Source organism: Zalophus californianus, chromosome 8 (assembly GCF_009762305.2).
Source record: "Zalophus californianus isolate mZalCal1 chromosome 8, mZalCal1.pri.v2, whole genome shotgun sequence".
Classification (NCBI taxonomy): Eukaryota; Metazoa; Chordata; class Mammalia; order Carnivora; family Otariidae; genus Zalophus; species Zalophus californianus.
In genome coordinates this window covers 118445958-118472704 of record NC_045602.1, presented here as the reverse complement: position 1 = coordinate 118472704, position 26747 = coordinate 118445958, and the positions used below count along the sequence as shown (strand labels likewise).

General features: G+C 40.1%; 1 protein-coding gene across 1 annotated transcript in view; it reads right to left on the bottom strand.

Moving 5' to 3' along the window:
* CTNNBL1 (catenin beta like 1) overlaps nucleotides 1-26747 on the bottom strand; it is a 161698-nt gene that overhangs the window by 77416 nt on the left and 57535 nt on the right. The window contains exons 6-10 of the mRNA XM_027623383.1: nucleotides 20722-20815; nucleotides 17929-18020; nucleotides 9491-9563; nucleotides 9196-9254; nucleotides 7361-7509 (exon numbers count right to left, since the gene is read on the bottom strand). Coding sequence (XP_027479184.1) covers nucleotides 7361-7509; nucleotides 9196-9254; nucleotides 9491-9563; nucleotides 17929-18020; nucleotides 20722-20815 — 467 coding nt within the window. The remainder of the gene's footprint in view (nucleotides 1-7360; nucleotides 7510-9195; nucleotides 9255-9490; nucleotides 9564-17928; nucleotides 18021-20721; nucleotides 20816-26747) is intronic.

Genomic DNA, 26747 nt, shown 5'->3' with positions numbered 1-26747 from the left:
CTAGAAACCCAAATGCCCATCAACAAGTGAATAAACAGAGATATATTCATAAAATGGAATGCTACACAGCAAAGAAAAAGGAACAAACTATTGATACACATGGAATGAATCTCAAAATAATCATAGTTAAAATAATTATTATAGTAGTTAAATATGCCAGAGCAAAAAAAAAAAAAAAAAAAAAGAGTACATACTGTATGACTCCATTTACATAAAGTTCTAGAAAATGCAAACTAATCTATAATGGACAGAAAGCAAATCGATGGTTACCTAGAGACTTGAGGTGGAGGGAGAGGAGTTATGGATTACCACGGGGCCCAAGGAAACATTTGGGCACGATAAATTTGTTTCTTGTCATGTTCGCAGTGATGGTATGATAGGTCGACACACACTGCAAAACTCATCAACTTGTGTACTTTAAATATGTACAATTTAGCAGCCCTGGAATGATGAATAGCTATGAAGTCTGATGGAAGGGCTCCGACAGGTCCTCCACCATTTCCTGCCAAGTAATCTTGCTTCAGTTTAATCTGCCTTCTCAGTCCCAGCACTTTCCATTTATGAAAAAGTAACGTCAGCCTGGAGGGCTGTTGGAAGGATTACTTTGTCCTTTGAAGCGTTTTTCTGGTTCCCAGAGAACAGGTGCAAACTACTATTATCCATCTTAGAAAGAATGATAATATTCAGTGAATGGGGAAAGGGAACGCTTGCTTGTTGGACAAACAACAAGCAAGATGTGTGTGTGCAGTTTGAAGCACAAACTGTATAAAACCCTATCAGGAAGCTCAACTGATTTCTAAAATGTTTGCATTATTATTTTGCTTTTGCAGTTAAATCCCAGAGACTGAAAGTAAGAAGAAAAAGCTCTAGCTCTTAAAAAACAACAAAAACCTGAAAAGGACCACAAGAGTAATAATGCGGTTGAGTTTGGACCTTCCCATGTTCATTAGGAACAAAACCAATATAGAACAAGGTAAAAACAAAGGGAGTAAAATTTCAAGGTTTAAAAGTTCCCCAGGCTGGCCTGCCTACCCTTACACTTTGGTTCAAGCCTAAGTCCAGAACTGGGCCTGCAAAAACTTACTTTGTAGATGGTATACCATCCCCATTTTTTTGTTTTCTTTGTCAGAGACACTTTTCTTTAAATTAAGGAAAATCTTACTGAGAAACCTCAGGGGGAAAAAAAATCGGTAGTTCCTAAAGGGATGTGTCTATGTACCCTTCTCTCTCTCTTTTTTTTTTTTTGTCTATACAGTTAATAACCAAGATAGGTTCACTGTCTTTCTGCTACACAACCCCAAGCTGCATTTGTACACATCCCTTGGGATCTCAATGGTCTCTTCTCTTTCTAACTGAAACAGGGTTTTACAACAGAAGTAATAAGCTTCATGTCAACATTTTCAAGGAAACGGACAATGTAATTCTTGTCTCCCACTGGCTTTGTTGTTTCTTAAAGAACACTGAACCATTTGAAACAAGGACATATTGTTAAAAAAAAGTGCTCTGTGGTGGCAGGAAGCAAACGATTTGGAGTACAGTCTATAATTAAACCTGATATATTGAAATCTTCTATTTGCAGCAACCATCTTACCAAAGAGAAATCTGTAACCAAGAGTGTAGAAAAGGCCAACCAGTCTCCATCCAGGGGGCAAGAGGGCATTTGTAGAGCTCTACCTTCATGTCTGGCTAAATTCTATAATGGCCACTCCCCCCCAATAAGTATAAGTTAGTTTTATTTCTGAGAATTAGACTCTCTGAATCTAATCATTCTGTTAAACTTCACAATAAATTGTGACTTTCCTAAATTTTCTTTTTCTCTCAAATATCCCTGACTACAAAAATACCACTTGGCTCATAGTCGTATCTTAACTCTTCTGCTGCTAGCCAAAGACCACGCAAACATCCTCTCAGTACCATAATTCTTGACACTCAAAGCAAAAGAATGAGGACACACAAGGAGAAGTATTTTCTCCATCAGGGGAGGATATATCATATATACACAGTATATACTGTCCAAGAGGTTCTGCGTCTTCTACCCTCACCCCATCATTTTTCTTTCCTTATCAAAACACTATGACTAAATGAGATATTCCTTTGGGGGGGGGGGGAGTTCCTAGATGCTAGGATGGCTATCTGCTGCTTTTTCCACAGCAAGAGTTCCATTTTTTAAATATCACCTCAACAATCTTTTCTTCTTTTCCAAAATGTCTTCATCTGTCCTTTGACAGAGGAAAAACAAAAAATGAAAAGCTTTTTTTTTTCTTACTGATTCTGTCGACTACTGTAGAATCCAAACACTCTTAACACAGGAGTGAAAAAAAGTCGCCTGACAACTAAACTAACACCTGGGTGGGAGGATAAAGCAGAGGAGAAAGGCCTGTCCGGTAAAGGCAAAGAGGTAGTAGACCTCCTCAAAGTCCCTATAAACAAATGCTGAGGAACTGCAAATCTGCATGAAGGAATTCTCTGGATCTTGAGTAGAAAGGTTATAAGAAATGAATGCCTAAACCATAACCCTGAAATACCTTGGAGGATTATGGAGAGAGAGTATTGAGAGGTTCAAATGTCCCAAAGGAGGATAAACTGAAGTGTGGACACTTGTGTTGGCTTCTGCTCTGCTGCACAGCACGAGCACAGGCCAAACAGGACAGCAAGCCCAGCACTGCAGCTGATGCCTGGATTCCCCAGAGCCTTGAAGATCAGGTCAAAAACTGATCCGACAGGGAAGGGTGCTTGGGTGACTCAGTCGGTTGAGCAGCTCCTGATTTCGGCTCAGGTCATGATCTCAGGGTCCGGGGACTGAGCCCTGCATCCGGCTCTGCGCTCCGTGTGGAATCTGCCTGAGGATTCTCTCTCTCTCCCTCTGCCCTTCCCCCTGCGCATATGCTCTCTCTCTAAAATAAATAAATAAATCTTTAAAAAAAAATCTGACAGGGAAAACTAGAACTAAATGTATCTAGGCAGAAGATTGAGCTCTCAACTATATGGCTTTTAATAAATCACTCATTCTTTGGGTCTATGAATGGGATTTGCTAGAAATTCTATAACCCAATGATTTAAAACAGCAAAAATGTTTCTCAGATCCCTTTCTCATTCATTTAGAAAATATTTACTGGGAACCTAATGTGTATCTATTGCTAGGTACTAGGGATAAAAGAGGAAGAAGACCTGGTTTCTGTTCTCAAGAGTCTTATAATACAGTCAGAGACAAACAGATGTCTACCACACAGGATGGTAAATGCTCCCATAGTGGAAAGCAGAGGATGCTAGAACCTAATCCTCAACATTTGGGAGTGGGTAGGTGGGTGGGCGTAAGGAGAGGGCTGAGGAAGTGACATAGGGGGAGAAGATTCTTAAAGAAATTTAGCCTAATCATCAACTGTTAAGGAGGATATGCTGGAATTCTCATGCCTTGCTGGGGTGTGGGGAAGGTGAGGAACAGAAAATGATACAACAACTTTGGAAAACAGCTTGGTAGTTTCTAATAGTGAACTTACACTTCCAATATGACCAAGTCGCTCCATTCCTAGGTATTTACCCTAGAGAGATGAAAATATATGTTTATCTAAAGATTTTTAAGCAGCTTTATTAATAATAGCAAGACACTGGAAACAACCCAAATGTTCATCAAGAGGTGAATAAATTAAAAAACGGATACAATGGAATGCAGAAATATAATGGAATACTGCTAAAAACGAACAAGAACCAAATTACTGATACATGCAAAATGAATGAATCTCAAAAACAATCTGTTGAGTGACACAGGCTAAACAAAACACAGACTAAATAAATTTAAATTTAAAAACTGATATTTGATTCAGTTATTAGGAAGCATCTAAGTATGTTTGGAGAAACTTAGGTATGGGAATCTACTTTCCAACTATAAATCTTATGAAACCTAGATACAAAGCAAGTGCTTTATGAAAATTTAGCACTGAATTGAGATGTAAATATGCACTGGATTTCAAAGACTTAGTAGGAAAAAAGTAAAATGGCGCAATAATATTTTTTGTTGATTACCTGTTGAGATGATTTTTATTATACTGGGTTAAATAAAATGTATTATTAAAATTAATTTTGTTTTTTTTAACCTTTTTACCATGCTACTGCAAAATATAAAACTATATACCTTGCTTGCATTACATTTCTATTGGACATTGCCATTTTATATCTCCATTGTGTTGAAAACACAGATGGATACATCCATCAAATTTACAACTATACACTTAAAATGGGCATGTTTTATTATAAATAAATTATGCTTCAATAAAGTTGATAAATATTAAATTGGGTAGTATATGTGCATGTGTGATAATGTGTGTGTGTAAATGACTATCTTGCTAATGACCTTTGCTTATCAATAATCAGAAATGTAAAAAAAAAAAAATTCACAGATATGCAAACCCTTAAGAGGAATAGTTCATGTGACACATTAAATTATATTGCAGTTACTTAACATTGGCCTCCCTCACTAGTGATTGAGTTTCTCAAAAGCAAGAATCCTGTCTTGTTCATCTCTGTATTAAGCCTAGCACTTAACATAGTAATTTAACATTTATCAGTGTTTTAATAGCTGCAGAACTGTCCCAGACACATTACATATAGTTTAATTTCCACAAAATCCCTGCAAATTTGGCATCGTTACTCCCATTTTTCAGATGAAAAACTGAGGATCAGAGGTCAGAAAGGTTGGAGTAACTCACCAAATAGCCACTAGTAAGTGAAAGAGCTTTGTTCCAAACCCACATTTACCTCAACTCCCAAAACCCACTCTTCCATGCTATATCACACTGCCACCTTTCCAGGAGGGCATTTCATGATTGCTCAATGCCTAAATCCCAGTAAAGAGTGGTACTTAGGAGCAATGGAACCACAGAATTTTCCTGAACTTCTAGTGCTACAGCCTCCAAGTCTTGAATGGGCTTCTCTCTAGACAGAGAGCAACTTGGCAACTCTTGCTAGATCAGGATGAATCTAGTAGGAAAAAAAAAAAAATCCCTCCTAATTAAACTTTCCATTTGGGAGTCTGAAGAAGAAAAATAACACAGAACAAAGAAGCATGGGAAAGAGAAAAAAGGGAATGCTGAATCTGCTAAAATAGCTAGTTAATGAAAAGAATTAATCTAACAGTAACTTCAGCATTCAAAAATGAAAAGTTAGAGGAGATCCTACGGAGGTACAGTTTCTAAAGCTTTTGGAGCACCTTTTTAATTAGGCTCCCAGAATCTCAGCATTCCTGTTTGAATAATCCATATTTCTGATTATTTATTCAGCTCCCCACTGCTGCACATTACCAAGCCATATGCTACAGGAATACATCACTTCATATTTGCACTCAACCATCCAAAGACATTGGCAGTTCAGACCTTTAAGAAGCTTAGGAAAAAGTCCCTGTAGAGTACAGTTTTAAGGTTAGAAGGCCCAGGAAGCCAAATGCATCTTCTTTATATGCCATTTACTTGGGAGAAGGCGGGTCATTTCAACAAAAGAACAGGCAATTAGAAGGGTAAAGGAGATAAACAAACAAAAGACTCAAGAGAGTAAAGCTAGCAAAAATCAGCTGAACACTAAAGGCCTCCGAATAATTCCAATGCCCCTCTCTGCACTTTAAAATAGATTTTTTAAAGCAATTCCACAAAGGAAGATTTTCAATCAATCCAAGGTCTCGTATGCACTGGACAAACGAAGAGGTCTACTGTGCCCCCAGCCCTACACATGCCTAAAGAGAAGATATTTTAGAAACATAACCTTGAAAATCTTAAATACAAAAATAGTTTTAAACAAAAACATGGTCATTGAAGAATTTGCTACAATATCAAAACAATGGAAATAGTCTCAATATCACCAACAGAATACGAAGTAAGCTATCTTTCCTTAGAGTCCATTATACAGTTACTGAAAACTCCCACAAAGATGTCACGGCATGAGAAATGCCACGTTAAGTTTAAAAAGAAACAGTACAGAAAATTACATTTGTGACAGGACTAAAAAGCTGGCAAAAACAAGGAAATAATTACAGAAAAAAAGAGTGAAAGAAATCTACACTCAAAGTTGGCTTGTGTTTACATGACAAGAGCTGTTTTTTTAGCTTCTTAGAGGCAGGAATCCTGTCTTACTCATTTCTTTTATAAGCGCAGCACTTAACATAGTACCTTATCAGTGTTTTAACAGCAGTTTTGCATGTCTATATTCTAAATTATATTTAATAGATACATTTATTGAATTTATAAAAAATTTTTTCAAAGATCTAGTTTAACATAGTTTGCATGTACATGAATAGAAGTTTCAAGAGTGCAGACTCTAGCTCGATTTCATGAAGAGTAATAATGATTAGTGTCTTCCAGCCACACAAACATAGTCTAGTGGCTCTCAGTTTAAAAAATGGCCACTTAACCCCACCACACTCTGGTCACCATACCCCTGCTCCCATTTCTCCCAGATTTCTCAAGGGTTATTGACACAAGCTACCTCCCATTTACTTCCAACATTAGGATTCCATGAAATATACTAAACACGATATCCATTTTAAAGATTTTATTTTTATTTATTTGACAGAGAGAGACACACTGAGAGAGGGAACACAAGCAGGGGGAGTGGGAGAGGGAGAAGCAGGCTTTCCGCTGAGCAGGGAGCCCAATGTGGGGCTCGATCCCAGGACCGTGGGATCATGTCCTGAGCCGAAGGCAGACGCTTAACGACTGAGCCACCCAGGCGCCCCAACATGATATCCATTTTAAATACCTTAAGGAATTAGAGCATAAATAATAGGAAGATCTATAAGGAAATTACCATAAAGAAAAGTTCGAGAACTGTCTTGCACATTTTCATATCTCCTATGCAAGCCACATAGCACATGTGCAATTCACAGAAAATATATAATGAAAAATATGTATAAATAAAAAATGATACTCTGCTATCAACAAGAAAAATACAGACAAACATATGGAATAGATAGGTCTATGTGATATAAAGTTAGAAATTAACATAGGGTATGTTTACAAGATCATGACTAGATTTCCCAAAACCAACACAGTAAGAGGAGCAAAAAGACATTTCCCTTCGAGAGCAGTCATATCACCAACTGATACAACAGGTTACAAACAGACCAAAATGTACTTTCTATTCATCCACTCTTAACTTGAGAGAAGACCCTCTCGCCACACACACACACACACACACACACACACACACACACACACACACACACCCACACACACACCCACACCCACCCACCCCCTGAAGGACCTACTGTTTTTCATATCTAAGAAACTCAATGGCCATAGATATGTGTTCTGGAATTTGGGCTAACGGTGAGGAGCTGGACAAAAAAAACGGGAGCACTAGGAGATAAGAAACGTACCTGAGCATGAGATTCATCAGCTGTAGACCCTCACCCTTCAGGAAGCGCTCACGATTGGAACTGAGCATCAGGCAGGAACAGAGTGAATCAAACAGATTCTCCATCATCTCCTGCTCTTCAGCGGTGCTAGGATTGTGTCTTTTAAACACCTGTTGAGCAAAGACACCAGAAAGCATGGAGCCATAAGAGAACATCTTTTCATCAGTCAGCACTCAACAATTTCCGAAGTCTGCCTGTCCTGATAAGCCCAGCAACTGAGGAAGCAGAAGCTCACCAAACAAAATTCTCTGCAGCTTCCATGTTAGAGAAACTGGACTTTCTGAGTCACAGGTATTAGACAGCTATCAGTTCAAACAAAAAACCAAAACACTCAACTGACCACTGGGTCCATAAGTGATTGATAGTTCCAACGAGGCAGATTTAAAAACAAAACAAAACAAAAAAACCCGAAAACCCAAACCAACAAAACCCTTTTACTGTGAAATGGAGCACAGACATAGAAAATTCCATAAAAGGCATATACAGCTGAAACCACCGTCTCCAGGTCAAAAACCAACTTTGCCAGTTCCCTCCAAAGCCCTCTACTTGCCCAGCCCAACCACGACCCAGTTCACCCCTTCTAACAGAAACCACAATCTGGAAGGGCCACAACCTAAGGAAGTTTCCTAACCGTTGGGGCTACTGAACTGCCTTACACAGCAGTTGTGGCTCTAAAGTCATGGAAATAGCTAAAAGCAGAAGTTTCGTCTCTGCCAGAGATACACGGCATGTTAAGAGGAAAGCCTTTTATCAGTATATGCATACCCAGAGACTCCACTAAAAAATGATCAATAATCTTGCAGGAACAGGACGAAGCACCTTCCCAGAACACTGGGAACAGATTCACATTTCAAAGCTCTATTTTTTGGGGTGGAGGCCAAGCCACTCAGGCTGCTGGCACCAAGATGGCAGATGTATGCAAACTGACATCTCAGACACTCCCAACACTCAAGATTTTATCCAAATGATCTATATTCAGTCTTGGTTTTAGAATAGCACAGAAGAGATTTGTTAGAAGAAATCTTAACAGTATTTTCAGAATGCCAGCAGAACATTTCAACTAGACTTACATTTCTTACAATGAGAAAATGGCATTTTCTAATTTCTCTCTTTTTTTTAAAGATTTTATGTATTTATTTGACAGAGAGAGAGAGACAGCGAGAGAGGGAACACAAGCAGGGGGAGTGGGAGAGGGCAAAGCAGGCTTCCCGCGGAGCAGGGAGCCTGATGTGGGGCTCAATCCCAGGACCCTGGGATCATGACCTGAGCCAAAGGCAGACGCTTAACAACTGAGCCACCCAGGTGCCCCATTTTCTAATTTCTTATTCCAGCCTCTAGAACCACATCCTTCCCTATCCTCTTCCGTGACCTCTATCCCACAGCATTGGAACTTGTATTCCTTGAGCTTATCTGGATTCTAAATGAAGAGAATCCATTTTACTGGCAGACTGAAAGGAAAGGAAGTGATTAATCTTGGGACTGGGTCAACTGGAAATAATTTGGTATTCTCGGCCCAAGAATATACACTTAAGCAGGAAGCATACCTCTTCTGAATTGACAAATATCAGAAGACGGAGAAAATCCATAGCAGATACACAGTGATACCTGGTCATAAAGAGCAAATGACTAAGAAAAGGAGGCAAACTATGTAGCTCCACTGTAACCTCAAACCTGCCAACATACTCCATATGGCTTGCATTACATGGCCTATTTCTTCCCACATTTTCTAGCTCCACCTCCCATTTAAAGCAGGCCATGTATCTTCATGGCAGACAGGAAGCATAAGAATTACTCACGGATAACTGCTGAAGAAGCACATCGATTCCATCCAGCTCCCCAAGCAATTCCCTGTTTTCTAAAAGGGGAAAAAAATAGAGGAAGAAAAAAATGAAGCTAACTGTCAGATTTTACAGCCGTCTAACACTGATACATCAGCAAACAAAATCAATACAGCTTGACAGAGTACAAAAGCTGCACAGAGAGCGAGAGGGAGAGCAAGGGGATGCCAAAGGCAAGAGAGCTTGCTGTCATGATTTGAAACAAGCCTGGCTCCTATCCTAACAGAATATCAATACTGAGAGGGAGCCTCACCATCATTGTCCTGGAGCAATATGGCCAGCACTTCACTACAATACAGTTTGTTGGCATCAAAAGGCATCTTTGCCTGTGGGGAAATAGGAGAAATGAGAAAAAACGTTAAGGGGCCATGCTTCCTTCCCCGGGATGAATTTTTCACAAGAACTAGGATCTGAGTTAGAAAGAAGCAGAAGTTAGAAAGCAAAAAGGCAGGTTAATGGTTAAAAAAAAAAAAAAAAAAAAAAAGTCTGCCTCTACTCTCAAGAGATCAGACTCAAATACTACATAGTAAAACCATAAATGGCAGACGTACACAATGGCTCTCACATTGCTAATGCCCAGGTATGAAAGTCACCTCCTCAGTGAAGCCTTCCCAGGTTCCCCATTTTAAGTCCAGGGACTGTTGTCTAGCATTATAGTACATACTCAAATGCGAACTAGAAGAATGATTGAAAGTTTTGAAAGTTTTGAAATTTTAAGACTAAAATCCATTATGAAGCTTTGTTCACATATTACAATCATAAAATTAGGCTGTAAATTAGCTGACAGATGATGAGAGGAGGTGAAAAGAAAGCAAGTTCTTGTTTAGATTAGTTGAATGTATTTATAATAAAGTAGTTCCTTTTGGATTTTTTTAATGCTTAAAATTTAATTTGAAATCATAAACCTATCTGTTCGTGTGCCATAATCTGCCTACTATTTAAAAAGGAAACCACATTAAAAATGCAGAAATGTGTTAATATTTTAACACCCAAATTACTACCCACAATTCTTTTCCTGCTGCATGCTCTGCTACTTGGTGTTTCAGAGGGGACATATCTACTGCAGAGACTATCTTTTATGGCTGTCCACATTTTTGCTTCGGTAGCAAGACAACTATCTCACCATTAATAAGGCCCCTTTGGATAAAGGTGCACAGAGGAGCAAACCTCATCGATGTGTTTTTATTTACCGTCCCTTGGTCCTTAAAATGCAGGCACATGGACAATTGTTAATCAACAGCAGCCTTGCTACCTATCCAGGTTTTTGAAATGACAAATCATTTCTGTACCTGGAAAGGACAGGGAAGTGTTCGTCTTAGAGCTAACACCTCCATCACCTTAGTGCTATTCACAGTTCTGTTTGGACACTGATTTTGTACTTAAGAAGGAAGAGTGGCCCCTAATGAAGCAACACCCAGCAACTTTTCAGTTTTCTATGCACGTTTTTCTCATCAAGCCTAAGTGCACCCCACAGGGTTTCAGGAAGCTGACCATCTTAGGTTAAAAGATCTGTTAATGCCAAGTCTTACGTGTACTGACTCTGCAAGGTATGCTCCCTGGGCAAGCTTGAGGCCTTGTTTCAAGAAATTCAGCATATAACAGCCAGGGTTTAAATGCAATCTGTAGTATGTTTCACTTTAAGGAAAGCAGTTTTATAAAAGTCAAAACACAAGTGATAAGCCAAGGGGTAAGCATCTCTATCAGAATCAAGGATCTGCTAATAAAATTACTTACTCAAATTATTTAAATTACAAGTACTGGTATTTTTAAATGATTTAAGCCACCACCACTTCACTTATATGCAGCTTTTCAAGGACCAGGGTTCTTGTTTGAAACAAGATGCACTTAACTAAAAGAAGCCAAAAGACATCATAGCCTTTCTGTGGTTTCAATGCCTCTTGTCCTTTATTTGATTTTATAAATCCTATCTCCAAGATAAGGGGGAGATTTTCTCTTTCTTTTTTCAACGAGTATTTATTGGGCATCTGCTATATGCAAGAGAAAGAACTAAACATGAAAGCACACAGGTGAATTAGACGTGAACCTTGTCCATTGTTACGGCATTTAAAAATATTACGCTGAATTAAAAATAATTTTAATAAGTAATACGGTCATGTTTAAAAAATATATATATGAATCTAGGATTGATGCACCTAGGTTTGACTCATGAGCATGTACTACCTATGTGACACAAAGTCTACAGTTCCCAAACTATGTGCCGAGGTACCTGGGGTGTCAAACTCAGTTCACAGGGGCACTGCAGGATACTTTAAAATTTCCAAAGAAAGCACAGTGACATTTGACATCTGTTGAACACTGCATTAACTACTAGCTCCAGGTATACTCTTTTGATGACATCCTGTCTTTGTGAAGCTGGTTTTTGGTGGTTGCTGCAATAAAAGAACTGTGTGAAAATCAGTATGGAGCAGGAATGAGGGTGGTGGTGTTCAACTGGATTCCAAGGTTTTAGAAGTTGTGCAGCACTCAAAAGGCACACACATCTATTAGTAAGTAACTGTGGTCTTTAAGTATAAAATAAAAATATTTTTTTTCTTTTAATTCATGTGTATTACTTTTTCAAATGGCTACTAAATTGTTAGGGCATAAATACATATTAAATTGCTTGGACCCTAACTACTTAATAAACATGATTGTTAGGTCCTTCCTGGTATAGGGGCACTGTAAAAACGAAATTCCTAAGACATCCAGGGCACCATGAACTGAGAGTGGGCATCTATGACCCAAGGAACATTCCTTGGTCTTAAATTTCCTTATCTGTAAAAAGCAAATAATAAAAAACATCCTAATAATAATAAAATAAATGAATAACATATCAGGAGAGTTATTATGAGAATTAAATACGGTAATACAGAAGTACCTAACACATGAAGTTTTTCTCATGACTAGAATCAGAAACATCCAGGCTAGAATCTCAGCTCTTATGGTTTTCAGCTACGTGATCTTGGCCAAATTACTCTGCCTCTCTCGCCCAATTTCTCTTATGTTAAGTAAAAATAAGTAATAATTTCCTCATGGGGTAGCTGGATTAAATTAAACAGTAGATACATCACAGGCACCCAACAGCTAGTTCCCCTCTACTGAAAATTCCTGATTGCCCCAGGAAATCTCCAGCTTTTGCTATAACACTTCAAGGAGTGTCCAGTTTGCCCAAAGTAAACTTTTAAAAATCAAAATTATAATTTCATCACTTTTTCTATTAAAATATAGGTTCTTTGAAAAACTGGCATGAAGGAGGAATCTAATCAGAAAGTCAAAATGATTAGACCCCGTAACTCCCCAACACTGAGCCCTAAAATGCTTCAGAGCCCCTGAAAGGGGTACACTGTAAAGTATCTTGGCAAGAAGGGGAGGCTTTGGAGATACCCGGGCCCAACTGCCACAGGCTCTGCCCCATACTTCCCGTGGGGTTGGGGCAATCACTTTTCTGTGGAATTCTTCCCACATCTGTAAACTGAGGATAGCAGCACCCACTTGGAAGGTTGTAAGGATCAGAAATAATATATGTGAGGTATCCAGAATAACGCTTCCCACATAGTCAACAGCCAACACATGGCACTCATATCAGATGGGGAAAACTTAATGGTGATGATAATGACAACCAAGTATTTTAATCTTGTGGAATAGAAATAAAGGAAACTGTGGGACAGGTGGGAAGGAAGGAGTCTATAATCTTTCACGTCTAGCCAAAGACAAAAAGTCACCAAGCAAGTTTTATTTCTATTTAAATATCAGCCAGAGACGATGGCCTCCAAGCTTACAAAATATCAAACTGCCAAATTACAAGGATATTTAGTTAAAATCAGGAGAAAGGAGAACTCATTTAGGAGATATGGTCTCTTGGAGTTTGTGAAGTTAACCAATGGGACCTGAAGCTTCTGGGGGCTGTCTCCTATCCAGGAGCCTGGTGATCCTAAATCTTTCAGCTGTCAGAGTAATTATAGAGTCAAGCATAGGTTTGTACTCAGCATGTACTAGCCTCGAATAAAATTAAACTTCACCTCTTTGGGAACTGCTGCTTTTTTGGAAAGTACAAAACAATTATGCTCCCACCCGCAGCCAGAAGCTGCAGGTTATTTCTGCAGCTCACCTCTGGTACCTGGAACACATGGGGCAGGTTCAGACACATCCACAGCTCTGTACAATTGCTGAAGCAGATTGTGCCCTGTAAAATCCCAGCTCCTGGTCATAGGAGGCTAAGAACTTCCCATCAACCAGTTGTACGCATAGTATCATGTAGCCTATTCTCAATTCATTAGCTCATATGCTGAATGTTGCAACTGTTTCTGAAACACTGATTTAACTGGGAAACAAAGGGAATCTTAATTTTGTTTCTTTTAGAAAAGGAAAAATAAAACTTTGGGCTTTGGTGTTATTTTCAATAGTACACAACATCCTAATAAGCTGGTATTCCCCATAAAAATGAACTGTGATGGTCTCGCTCACACTCCTGTTACCTGCTCACCTGCTAACCCATTTAATGCAATTGTCTGCAATAGGTTTCATCCTCATTAGCACAAATTAGTGACATTTCATTAAGTGGATGAAAAATCCGTGAGTATTTCTATATACTGCTAGGCTACCAGCACCAAAAGAGGACTCATCAAGGTGCCACTCACTGAAGAAATACTCAAAGACTACTGAATAAATATGGGATGATCAAACAGCAAGGCTTAACAGGCAACATAAACTTATGGTGGTTCTCAGATGTTAACCAGCCGCCAAGTCACCTGGAGGGCTTCTTAAAATTAACTGCCAGACCCACCCAAGATGGGTGGAGTCAGCGGGTCAAGGGGTAGGCTCAAGAATTTGCATTTTTAACATGTTGCCATGGGAACACATCTTGAGAACAACTGGGAGATGCAAAAATAATGGAGACCCAGTCCTTGCTTTTAAAGAGTTGATGGATACTTAAAGAAAGACAATAAGCACATACACCAAGAAGGTCTGCCGGGTGGTGAAGAAAAAATGCTTCATGAGGATAAATGTCACACAGTTATAGGTAAATGTCAGAACCCAGATCTGCTGCCTCCCACAAGAGAACCAGTATGGAAAAAGTAAAATGTCTGATATTCAGACAAGAAAGAAGGTGGCAATGGGCTGGGGGGCAAAGTAGTGCCATGGAAAGGGTGTGTGAAGAAAGTCTGGAGTCTTGGATTTAATCCCAGCTCTATCTCTAACTAGCCGTATGAATTTGGGCAAGGCACTTAATCTCTATAGGTCTCGATTTTTTTAATTTGCAATAGAAGTTATAAATTTCCTTTCAGTTCTAAAAATGATGGTGGTTACATGAAAGAGTAGGGATTTAAACTGATTAATGAAGGCTGCGTATAACTGAGAAGTATGTAAGAAAGACAGGAGTCATTCCTGGTGGAAGGAGGAGCATGAACAACAGATACAGAGGTCAAAATCATTCTGACCTTTGCAGGGCAGGGGGTAGGTAAAAATGTCTGAAAAGTAATAAGACCAACATTTAAAAAGTGAGAAATGAAAAAGTCAGACTGGGCCAGGTATAAGGGGACTTTAAAAGTAAGCAGAAAAGGTGGGATCTGATGGAGAGGTCATCAGCATCGTGTAGAAGGAGGTTCTTGAACAGGGAATGGCACACTGAAAATGGAGTGTTAAATCTAGTGCAGGAGTAGTGCAGAATAAAAATGGCTAACAGTAATGTTCACATCTCCAAAGAGCAGAGAATATTAGTGAGGGTTGTCCATTAGAATCACAGGTGGAACTTCTCTAAAATATACCAAAGACAGAAACTGAGACAAAGGGTCTGGAAAACTGCTTTTGTTTTGTTTTTTAGATTTTATTTATTTATTTGAGAGAGAGAGAGTGTGTGTGAGAGAGTGTGCATGAAACGGGGGAGGGCCAGAGGGAGAAGCAGACTCCCTGCTCAGTGGGGAGCCTGCAGATAAAGGGCTCAATCCTGGGACTCCGGGATCATGACCTGAGCTGAAGGCAGACGCTTAACCGACTGAGTCACCCAGGTGCCCCATGGAAATCTGTATTTTTTAGAGTTCCACTGGTGAAAGTCAGGATCTAGGTCCAGCACTCAGATTCAGTATGTTTATGATGGTGAAAATTATAACAAGCACTTTCCCAGATGATGAGAAAAAAGAGCAAGGCATTGTTTTTAAAAACATGCCTCTTGCTGGCCTTACCCTTAAGCAAGATTCTCATTAATGATCTGGGCAGCACAGGATTTTTCTATGGGCACTTGCTTACTAGTAAAATAACCAAATAGCATTTTAATGTTTAGATACCCTGAAACCTTGAAAAACTGTTTTAGAGACAGCAACATAGCTATTTATGCCCCGAGGATTACATAAAGCTGTGCCTAAAAGGCAAGAGTCACTAGCTTGCTAGACTATCAAGTGGGATTCTTTATTACTCTCATTAGGGTAATGTAATCCAAGCCAAACCCCCAAAGGTCTCAATTTCCCTTCCTGTTACCAGTTCAAGAAAAGACTGGCAAGTTTCAACACGTTTAGAAAGGCAGAGGAGGCCTGACATTCTGGTTTAATGAAGGATCCCTGAAGCAGTATCAAGTCTCAAGGAACTGAAAGAAATTGGTCTTGACTTCAGAGACAAGAGCTATTGGATTGTTTTGTATATTTTAAGGTTGGAGCTCTCACCTATGGCCACCCCACGAACAGCTCAGGTCCCTGTCATCTATCCCATCCCCTCAACTCTGTGTCCTACTTTCTTCCCCTCCGCTCCTCACTACCAAAATGTTTTAAAGCTTTGGAGAATAAAAATGTGTTGAATGTTGAGGAAAGAAGATATTGAGAATTACATGGGGAAACAAGTCTAGTCCTAAAACCAAAGGACATCAAGACTCAGGAGAGGAGATCAAAAGGAAGTTGCAAAGATGACAATGCATGAATTAACCAGACCTGATTTATTTCCCCCCCAAAAGGTAGGTGTGTGTGTGTGTGTGTGTGTGTGTGTGTGTGTGTGTGTGTGTGTGTGTGTGTGTGAAGGGAGTTGCAATCTACCAAACTATGCATTGAGTTTATACTCTGCCAGGCAAATGTGCCCATACTCATCGATGGTAGTATCTGGACTAGCTGAATATGAGTATGTTCAAGTCATGCTATATAAGTCTGTGTTATAGGTTTCATGGGAACAAATGGTTAAATAAGTAGGATTGGGGAAAACTTAAATCATCAGAAAAAAGGGTAATCATGGGGCATATGCTATCTTAGGCAGAACATTCTTCCTGAGCCCTGCCAAGACAGTGGGGGGATAAATCTGACCTGACGTACCTCAGACTTTCTGGATCTCTGTGACGCTCTGAAGCATAGCAAGGCCATGAATACTTAGAGAATCATCCTTGCTATGAACAAATGCCTCCTTCTCACAGAAAAGCTGAGAATCCTTGCTTGCTGACCATTTCAATAGCATATAAGCAGTCCCAAACTGCCTCCCATCACACCTTTGGTTAACACTACTCTTAAGAGAAGCTCTTGCCTCTCTTGTTCCTCATTTACTCTATAGAACAGCACTAATTGTTAAAAAGATAGTCAAAAGGGCTATACTAAGAAGAAAAGAGAATAAACAATCCAACAGAAATATAAATATGAACAAAGGATATAAATAGTAAGTTAAAAGAAATGAATACAAATAGCTAACAAACAAGTAGAAACCAATATTCTTTCCGATTTTAAAATTCGAAAATAAAATAAAATACCGGTTTTCATTTAGCAGATTAACAAAACTTTAAGTCTGATAGTACCCAGTGTTGCTAGGGGAAACAGATACTCTCAAATCAGTGGGGCAGCCTTTATGCAGAACAACTTTGCAATACCCACCAAAAATTGTTAATGTGTGTATCCTTCGATCTCTATCAGTTCTACTTCTAGGAATTTATCCTAGACATAAACTAAGAGAAGTGTGCAAGAGGGGCGCCTGGGTGGCTCAGTCGTTAAGCGTCTGCCTTTGGCTCAGGTCATGATCCCAGGGTCCTGGGATCGAGCTCCGCATCGGGCTCCCTGCTCAGTGGGAAGCCTGCTTCTCCTTCTCCCACTCCCCCTGCTTGTGTTCCCTCTCTCTCTCTGTCAAATAAATAAATAAAATCCTAAAAAAAAAAAAAAAAAAGTGTGTATATGAGAATATACTGCAGGACTGCTTATAACAGTGGAAACTTATTACACAGCAGTGAATAAGTGTTATAAAAAAGGGAATGGTTAATTTTGGTATATACATAAAACAGAATACTAGGCAGCTATTAGTTCAGTGAAAAAACCAACTTGCAAAATAAAATATTGTATAATTCTGTTTGTGAAAAACACACACACTCCTAGATACACAGAAAACTTCTGGAAGGATAGGTAAAATATTGTTAACAGTGGCTGCCTCTGGCAAGCAGAACTAGAAAGAATCTGCTGAGGGGAGCTTTTACTTTCAGTTTTATACCTTCTGTACCACATGAGTTTATTTGTATTTACAAAATGTTTTTAATATTTTCAGAGGTATTAGAGGCTACTTTCAAAGCCTCTTCTTTTAAAACAAACAAGGGAAAAGCAAAGAAAGATGCAAGAGGTCTTTCAGTAAAGATTCCCAAACTAGATCCCATAGCAAAAGGGACAAACATCTGTGCCTGTGAGCCAGCTTCAGCCAGGCCCAGAGCAAAGAGCAGTGTGAGCTGCAGTCCCACAAAGCCAAACTGACCTTCAGCCTCTTCAACAGCCACTGCAGAAGACCCTGCTGGGCAGCCTCGGTACACATCTCAGGCCGGAACTCTGCCATGTTTTCCACAATAGCTAAAGGGAGACAGACAGCAGTCATTTGGGAGGGCAATTTTGTTTCCATCTGCAACAAGCTTGCTTCCCTTCCCATGACAGACACCATATTCCTCTTCCCACTTCCTGTATTCCTCTTAGCCAGATGCTGTGTTGTCATTATTAGATTAACCAGGCAGATGCTATGGTTTGTTTTTAATTCAAGTAATGTTGCAAGTAAAACTCATAACTGAAAATGATGAAATTCACAAAAGGAATGTGATAGATGTTCTGTGCTAATAGGGAACAACACTAGAGCAGAACACAGAGAAAGGTGGATATCTGCCCAGGAAGGCCTTCTTAGTCCTCACTGCATGGGAGTCCCAGAGACCTGTAACTGAAGAGACAGGGGACTAGGCAGGAAGCCTAGGAAAAAAAAATCAGGGATGGTGAATTCAGAGTCTCTTCCCTTCCTGATTCATTCACTTTCAATTCTCTTTCTCTGGATATTGCAAGGGAAGAAAGCATGATCTTCTTAATTGAACAAAATAATGTGCAGAGAGGGGAAAGGCCATGCTGGCAGAGGTAACTGTCAGGTACTCGGAAGCAAATATAATTGGTCCTGCTATCTCCTACAAGGGCCAAATTGCTGCTAAATAGAAAAATTAAAACTTAGAGGAGGCCAAAGGAAAAAAAGTTATTACATAACCATGATACTAAAAAGGGGGACATTTTTTTAAAAATCCCCTATATAGTTCCATTCTAACACACCCAATGCTTTCATTTCCTTCAGGGCCCCTTCGGCTCCATATCCCAGGATATGTGACTATTATAAAGGAGATAGAGATAGGTCCACGTTCTCTAAGCCCAATGCCCAGAACACATCAGATCTGAGTTTTGAAGGAGAAAGGGATAAAGAAATCACCATGCCTCTTACGCTCATCCTCACTCCTCTGCCGGTGTCAGCCAGTGGCAAGTTAAAGACTCAGTGGGCAGCCCCCTCAGGGAGTGGAATACAAAGCCATGTTAGCAGAGTAGCAACGAAACCCCTGAGAGGTGAGGATCACCACAATACCCTAAGTTACTTTCTCACACTTCCTAGGAAAATCAACTCATTCATTTTAATCTCCAATGCCCTTATCTTATTCCTCTGCTTACACTTTAGATGGCTTCCCGTCGCTCACTAGAGCCAAATCCAATCATCTGGCCTCGGTTTACAAGGTCTTCCACCATCTGGGCAAACTCATGCCTCTGGTACCGTCTCCTGCTACTGCTACCTCCCACTGCGACAGGACATCTCTACACTTTCGCCAAGCCCACGCCCACTCACAGCTTTACAACCGTGACTCTCTCCCACCCAAGGGTCCTTCTCACATTTCTCTGTCAAAACGCACCTGTCTTCATATTCAGCCCCAATCAGCTATCTCTGGAGACCCTTCCTCACTTCCACACTGCTCTCCACTGACTCCTATTATACCATTTGTCTCCCTGTATTACCTTTCCTTTCTGTTCAAGACTTTCCCATCAGTCTGCTTCTTAGGGAGTTAAGACCATGCCCAATTCATCTTTAATCTACCCAGTGCCTAGCACAGTGCCTCACAAAACAGCAGGTGCTCAATAAATGAGAGAGGGATGAACCTCCTGACCTGCTGGTAGGTGACCGTGCTGAAACTGGACAGATCTCTACAGATGGCCAGACTGGTGCTTTTTTCATTATACCAAGCCCTTTTTATTAACAGTCAGTTAAGACTTCTGATAAGCTTTCTATTCAGCAAAATCCAGCATTAGGCTAACAGATGGTAATGCCAAATTCTAGCTCTAGACTAAAGCCAACCCCCAAGTTACAGATTGTTGTGTTCTCTCTTCTCTTACTCCCTCAGTGCTATGCCTTCCCTCTTCTTTATGAAAATGCTCACAGAAGAGAGTATAAAACTATAAGAGAAATCTCTGGGAGACAAAAAGAGCTGAGAGAAAAATCTAATCTCATCAAAATTTCTGCTTCAGCTGGGCCTCATTCGTTTCTCAAGCTCTGCTTAAGATATGTCACCTTTGGTTTTTTTACAAGACAATGACCAGTGATAAAGGAGGACTACCCAAAAGCACAATTTTAAATAGGCTAATGGTTTGACAAATTTGCCAGGAGAAAGACCTGGGAGATTCAAGGAGGAGGAAGGGAAATACTGCAAAGACACCCACTGAAATTAACATATGATGAAAGTGCATCCAAGTTAACAGCAATATTTCAACTAAGTTTACATGGCAAACTACACATAAGAAGATAAAGAAACACTTAACTCTTTTTCAAATAAACTATCTCATAAAGGTACTCCACTGTTCCAAAGTTTGTAGTCCCACTGAAGGAAAGTAGGAAGAAAAACCAATATAGGGGGATTAAAAATTGTAAACTATACACTTTCTAAAGCTAAAAAAAAAAAAAAAAAAAAAATTCACTCTGCACAGACATGACCCTAACATTTGAAGGCAAAGTTCTGCTAAAAGGAGCCAGTTTTTGTCCAGGAAGTTACCCTACTTAGTGGATTTCTGCTCTTATTACTTGCAAGCCAAACCAAAGCTGCAGTTATATGAAATTTACACAAGGGTCTTCATTTCTGGAGAGGCAGTCTGGGAAGAGAAGGAAAGAAAACACCGCTGCTGTTGACTCTATTATGAAGGAAGAAAGAAATGACCACCAAGCCCAAAACAAACACGAAGGTCTCTGATCACTGGTCGCCCTGCCCCTCACCTAGAGTGTTGTGGACACCATCTGCCTCTTCCTTCACGGACTCATCCAGGCGCTCCAGATTCTGCACAAGCAGGGCCACCACCTGCCCATCCACCTTCAGCAACAGGGAAGCAAAAGGAGAGAGGGATACATGTCACCAAACAGTCCCAAAATGATCCCATTCCCATTCTTTCTTCTCACCTCCATGAACAAAAGAACTAATTGACCACCCATGGTTTACAGTGTGCTCTCCCATCCCATTACCTCTTTTGAGTCTTGAAGTGACCCCAAGGCAAAGAAAGGGCAGGTTTCATTATCCCTAACTTAAGATGAGTAAATCTAAGCTTAAGGAGACAAAGTAAAATTCAAGGTTACAAAGTTAGTGAGCACCAGCGCTAGCACTTGAACCTAGGTCTGCTGAAATCAGGTTCAGTGCTCTTTCTACTTCCCTATGTAATTGAAACAAACACCTTGCAAAAGCACCATCTTAAATCAGGTCAATAGTTTGCTCAAGTCAAAAGAGTGTTTCTAGACCACAGCACCAAGAGATGTTTAGTTGGGAAGTTTATTTGCCATACTTGACACTGACCTCAAAATTTAGGCTTATACTCAAAACATTCCTAACGTTCTATGCTAAGCTTTTATGAAACTATTACTTCTGATGAATTTCTAATTCCTTCTTGAGAAGAGTATTAACATAATAAAATGCCTGACATTTGTATTACATTTAACGCACAGAATAGCAATTAAATTTCTCTAATTTGATTCATACAACCTTATAGGAAACTCTCAGTAGCCATGTCACAGAGCTGATATTCAGAGATTAACAGCTTAGCCAAGACCAAATGGCTACTGGGCAGTGGCAGGAAAGGCAAAAACCAAGCTTCCTTCTTTGGTGAAATAACACTTATACTACTTCATGCTTCTCTCTGCATACAATCTGTCCTCTTAGGGAGACTGCCCTTTGGGTAACCCTGATGCAAACCCAGGAAGGTAACTAAGGAAACACTGCATAATCAAGAAGTGATTATCCATCTGGTAATAACTTTCTCATCAGTAGCCCTTCAGTAACCTGTAGAGGAAGATAAAACCTGCTGTGTGTCTGTGGTATATCCTCTCTGACTGCCTCACTTAGGAAATGGAAGTAAGTTATCAAGATTAAATAAAATTATGTGGCATGCCTTACCTTGGGTCTAGATCAAAAACTAAGTAGAGAGTTTGAGTCTAGCTTTCGACCCCTTCTGACATCTGATCATTCACTATTCATATCTCCCACAGACCAAGAAAAACTCCAGTCCTTTGAAGGCAGTCACCAAACCCTTGTTCATCCTGGCATATGCTTCCAAGGGTAGTGCAATGCTATGGTACATGACAGTCACTGCGCTAAATTCAAATAAACCAACAAAACACTTACTTTGTGTACTGCAATCGGGTCTTTTATATAAACTGTTCTGTTTACTCTCATGCAATCCTCATAGCTTTTACAGTGAGCAAACAAAGGTCCAGAGAGGTTAACTAGCCTGGCCAAAGTCACAAAGGTTGTGGCAGAAGTGACTGACTCTAAGCATCTATTTTTTCCAATCATACCCTGTCACTTTGGGGAGGGGAAAAGAGAGAGAAGGAAACATCTCATTTGACTGACACTACCTGAACACTTGTGTGTAAGACACCCAACGATACAATTCAAACTGAGTCGGAGGATGGAACAATGGCAAGAGAGACAGATCTTAAAATAAGGCCTCTTTACTTTTTCTCAGTGACACTTAAAGGAAGTATCTGGCAAGGGGAAAAAGCTGAAATTATTGACTAATTTGCAAACCTGTATCATAAATGAGGTAGAATTTTCTAGGCTCTGCCCTTTATGGTGTGAAGAACAATGTAGGACACTAGCTGCAGATTTGAGGGGATACTGATGCCGGAATTGAGGGTGCCTGTAAATACGAGAATAAGCTGTTTTCCCCTCTTATCCCAAGGAGAGATACACTCTCACTCTCAAATCTCGCAGCCAGCAAAATCTTCACCAAAGAAATCCACTGCAATGTTTTCCTTAATTAATTGGACAATTTGAGTATATGAGAGGAAACAGAAAAACATCTGGGGGGAAAATATGAACCATGTCACAGTTTGTTTTTCCCTAAATCACCCTGATTGACTTATAATCTCCCTGAATCCTAAAGCAGCAGACACTGCAAATCCACTGGGTATCACACTGCTTGTCGGTTCTGCAAACTGCTTCACCCATTTCAGTTGCTTATATGCTGCTTTATCTGCATTATTTTTCCCCCTTTCCTTGATTCTTAGTTATGTTTCCCATCTCTGCTGTCTGGAAAATGGTGGGGGTACAGTGGCAGTATCCAACGCATTCAAATCCCAGAACTGAATGGGTATCTGGCTGGAGGAAAATCTTTTTTCTTGCCACAGAAATCTAACTTCTAACAGACAGCCTTTTCAAGCTTGCAAAGTATAAAACTTTATGTTTAGCTAGGTTAAATGCCATTTTATCTGGCTGTAGGAGGGCCAAAGCAGTCAAAATACATTTAGCTCAGAAAACCCTTGGAAAAAGATTTATACTATGCAAAGCTCTGGATATCACCTAGTAAGAAGCACAAATTAGCATTCTGTCTTACTCCCTCTAGCCCCTTGGGTCTACCACCTTCATGCCATCTTTTTGGACCTGTGACTAAACCTGAAACCAAAACCAAATCCTGGTCAGGGACCAAAGTGTCAGCCAGAGCAACCCTGGCATTAGAAATCATGACTGTCTTAAGCCTGACGTTTTCTGGTAAGTTACCAGATACTTCTCCTTGTTAGCAGGTTTCCTAAACAATATTCCAGCAGGTCCTACTAAGATGAAGTTCAAGGGCATGTTCAGATATCATTTTCCACTTGACCAGGGAAGATGGATATAAGAGAAAAGGAGGAAATTTAAAAAAAAAAAAAAAAAAAAAGGACAGATGAGAAGGTTTGAAGGATTCTTTTTCTATCTTGTACAGTCTGCCAATAACCTTTCTTAAGAGTGTGGAGTAAAATTTTCTACCTGCTATGAGCTCTGAAAATTTCGTATTTAAAAAACTAAGAAAAAACCTCCCACATCCACTGAATCTTGATCAAGCAGTAAGTTTTAAGGATACAAATGGTAATATGGTCAAAATGCAAAACTTATGCCTATTGCCACCTATCTAGTAATATTTTAGCTTCTCCTCTTGCTCCTCCAATTCATTATCCACACAGCTGCCAAGAATGGTCTTCCTAAAACGTTCGGTCAGACTATGTTACACTCCCTTGCCCAAGATACTCCGGTTACTCCCCTTCACACCGGCAATTCCACCCCAGCTTCCTACCCCGGCCTACAAAGCCCTGAGCAATCTGGCCCTGACTGCGCTCTCTCCCCTCCCCACCGCTGTGCTCCAGCAGTTCTTCTGTTCCTTGAATCTGCCAAGCTCATTCCTGCCTCAGGTCCTCTGCACTTATCCTTCTGAATGGCTGGTTTCTTCCTGCACGCCAAACTCAGGCCTTCTCTATCTAATCTAACGTGACTTCCCAGTCACTGTACATCACGTCACTCTACTTTAACTCTTTATGTAACAAGAGAACCACTATCTGCTTTCTGGTTTGTTTGCTGCTTTTCCCCCACACTAGAATTTGAGCTCCACAAAAGCAGACTCTGTCAGTCTTGCTCACTGCTATATAAGCCATTCCTAGAGTCTAGAACACACAAAGCACTCAATAAACACTCAGTGAATGAACGAACAAATGAATTTTGCTTGGGAACAAATACAAATGAAGGTGAAGACATTAAAAGAAATGAGAAAGGGATAAAAGTGACAGGATCCAGAAATTTACATAATACCTTTAGAGCAACAGAAAACCTGCCAACCCCAGCCTCACCTGAGCAGCACAAATGTATTGCCAAACAGCGCAAACCAAACCACGAGAGAACTTCGAAGTTGAACGTTTAAGTAGGGTTAATTGAGTGCAAGAATGGGTATGGAGGGCAGTCCCCTGAGTCTCCACATCAAAGCCACCTTTGTGAAACTTCATACCAAATGGTGGATCCTATTACCACTATGGCCGCTGTCATGGCCCGGCCACATTCCCACCTCCTCCGCTGGGACACCTGCATACATCGTCCTGTTACAGCTTCCCTTTGAGGCCACAGGAAGTACCTGCAGCTCCGCAGTCCTTCCTGATTCTTACCCCTCACAAGTGATTGCTCCTCCTCCCCACTTCCACAGAAGCTTACATCTCTCAGAACTGTTCTTAATATTCTGCCTTGCATTATCATCATTACTCATTTCACCCTTTTTTTTTTTTTAAGCTAAACGTCTATCCTCCCATGCCTTATTTAGGTCCATTCCCTTCAAAAATTTTTTTTGAGTATTCATTCAAAATGTTTTTTGAACATCTGTCAAAATGAAAAAAAAAATGTTTGTTGAACTCAACCTCTCGCTGATGGCAGATAATAAATATGTCATTTTAACTTGACATTTACTTAGTACTTAATATGTTCCAGGCATAATACCTTTATGAAGATAATGGCCAACATTCATTGGGTGTTTACTCTGTATTGGACACAATCCTAAAGATTTATTAAATATCTCATTTATTCCTCACTTCAGTGTTGTGCAATAGGCACTACTGTTATCCCCATTCTACAGAAGAAGAAACTGAGTACACAGAGATTAGGTAACTTTCCCAAGGACACACAGTTGGTAAATGAAAGAGGTACCACTATGGCCACTCTCTTGATGGGAATCACATCTCAGGAAAGACAAACTTATAAAGAGATGTCTATAAGCCAATGTGACAAGTGCCAGGATATATAAAGTGCTAAAGAACACAAATTCTGCCTGGGGAGTGTGTGGGAGGGGAGGGGAATGAGCCTTAAAAAAAAAAAAAACAAACAAACTCAGAAGAGATAAGCTTTAAGTTAGGTTTTAAAGGATGAGTGGGAGTATTCCAGGTAGCCCAGGAGAAGCAAGCCTGCCAAGCTGAAGGCAGATGTGAGCAAAGGCATGGGGCTGCCAAGCACAAGGCAAATTTGGGGACTAGAAAGTAGGAAATGGCTGTCATCTAATCACAACTCTCAAGAAGTCCTAAGACTTCTTTAGAGAGATATGCCAGAGAAGTGCCATTAAAGCAATACACTCTTGCATTTACTAAAAGACTCTATTTTCCAGGCTACCAAATCAATTTGTTACAAAGCACAAATATTCACCTTTTGCGTAAGTAACAGCAATGGATGTGAACCAAATTTTAAGCCCCAAAGATCCCCAAGAATACCAGGACAGTACTCTCTCCCCACAAATGTGCTGGTCTATTGCTCAGGACTTCCAATTGGGAAAAAGACCAAGGCAATAACTGCAAACTGCACACCACAATAATTTCTGCTCCGTGCCCTCTAGCCTCTGCTCATGCAATTCCAGGCCTCTGGTATTGGCCCCAAATTAAAACTACAAAGACAACTCAACCCTTGTAATATGAGAATACTCATCAAACTTCTTCCTGAATACAGCACAAGGGTAAAAAAAAATAATAATAATAAATGAAAGACCACCCACCAGTTCTGTTCTCTGTTATTTACTGATAGCTGCTGACTGGCTGCAGACAAGCAAACGATATATAGAAGTCTAGGGATGTTCAAATGTGATTCACACCAGCCCCACCAGTATAAAGCTGTAAGAGTCAAAATCTTAAAATAATAAAAAAAAAAACCCTAAACAAACAGAAAACCCTGTATAGCAGCTACCTAACGGCTCCCCAGACTGAAGATGAACTGTTTCTTTCCAAACAATAAAATCTGCACGGTCCAGCTTTTGTTGGTGGGCTTAGCAACACAGAAAACACAAAGGGGGCTTTTGTGGGAACTGCTGTTTCCGGGGACGTTTTACAGGCAGCAGCCGGGCTAGCTGCTCGTCTCTCATCTCCTCTACTCACACAGGCAACGGATGGTAATTAAAATCAGCCCAGGGACCAGGCAGGAAGGCTCACTTAGGGCCACTGTAATTAACCTCTGGAAGGTAAGACTGCACAAATGACACCATGGG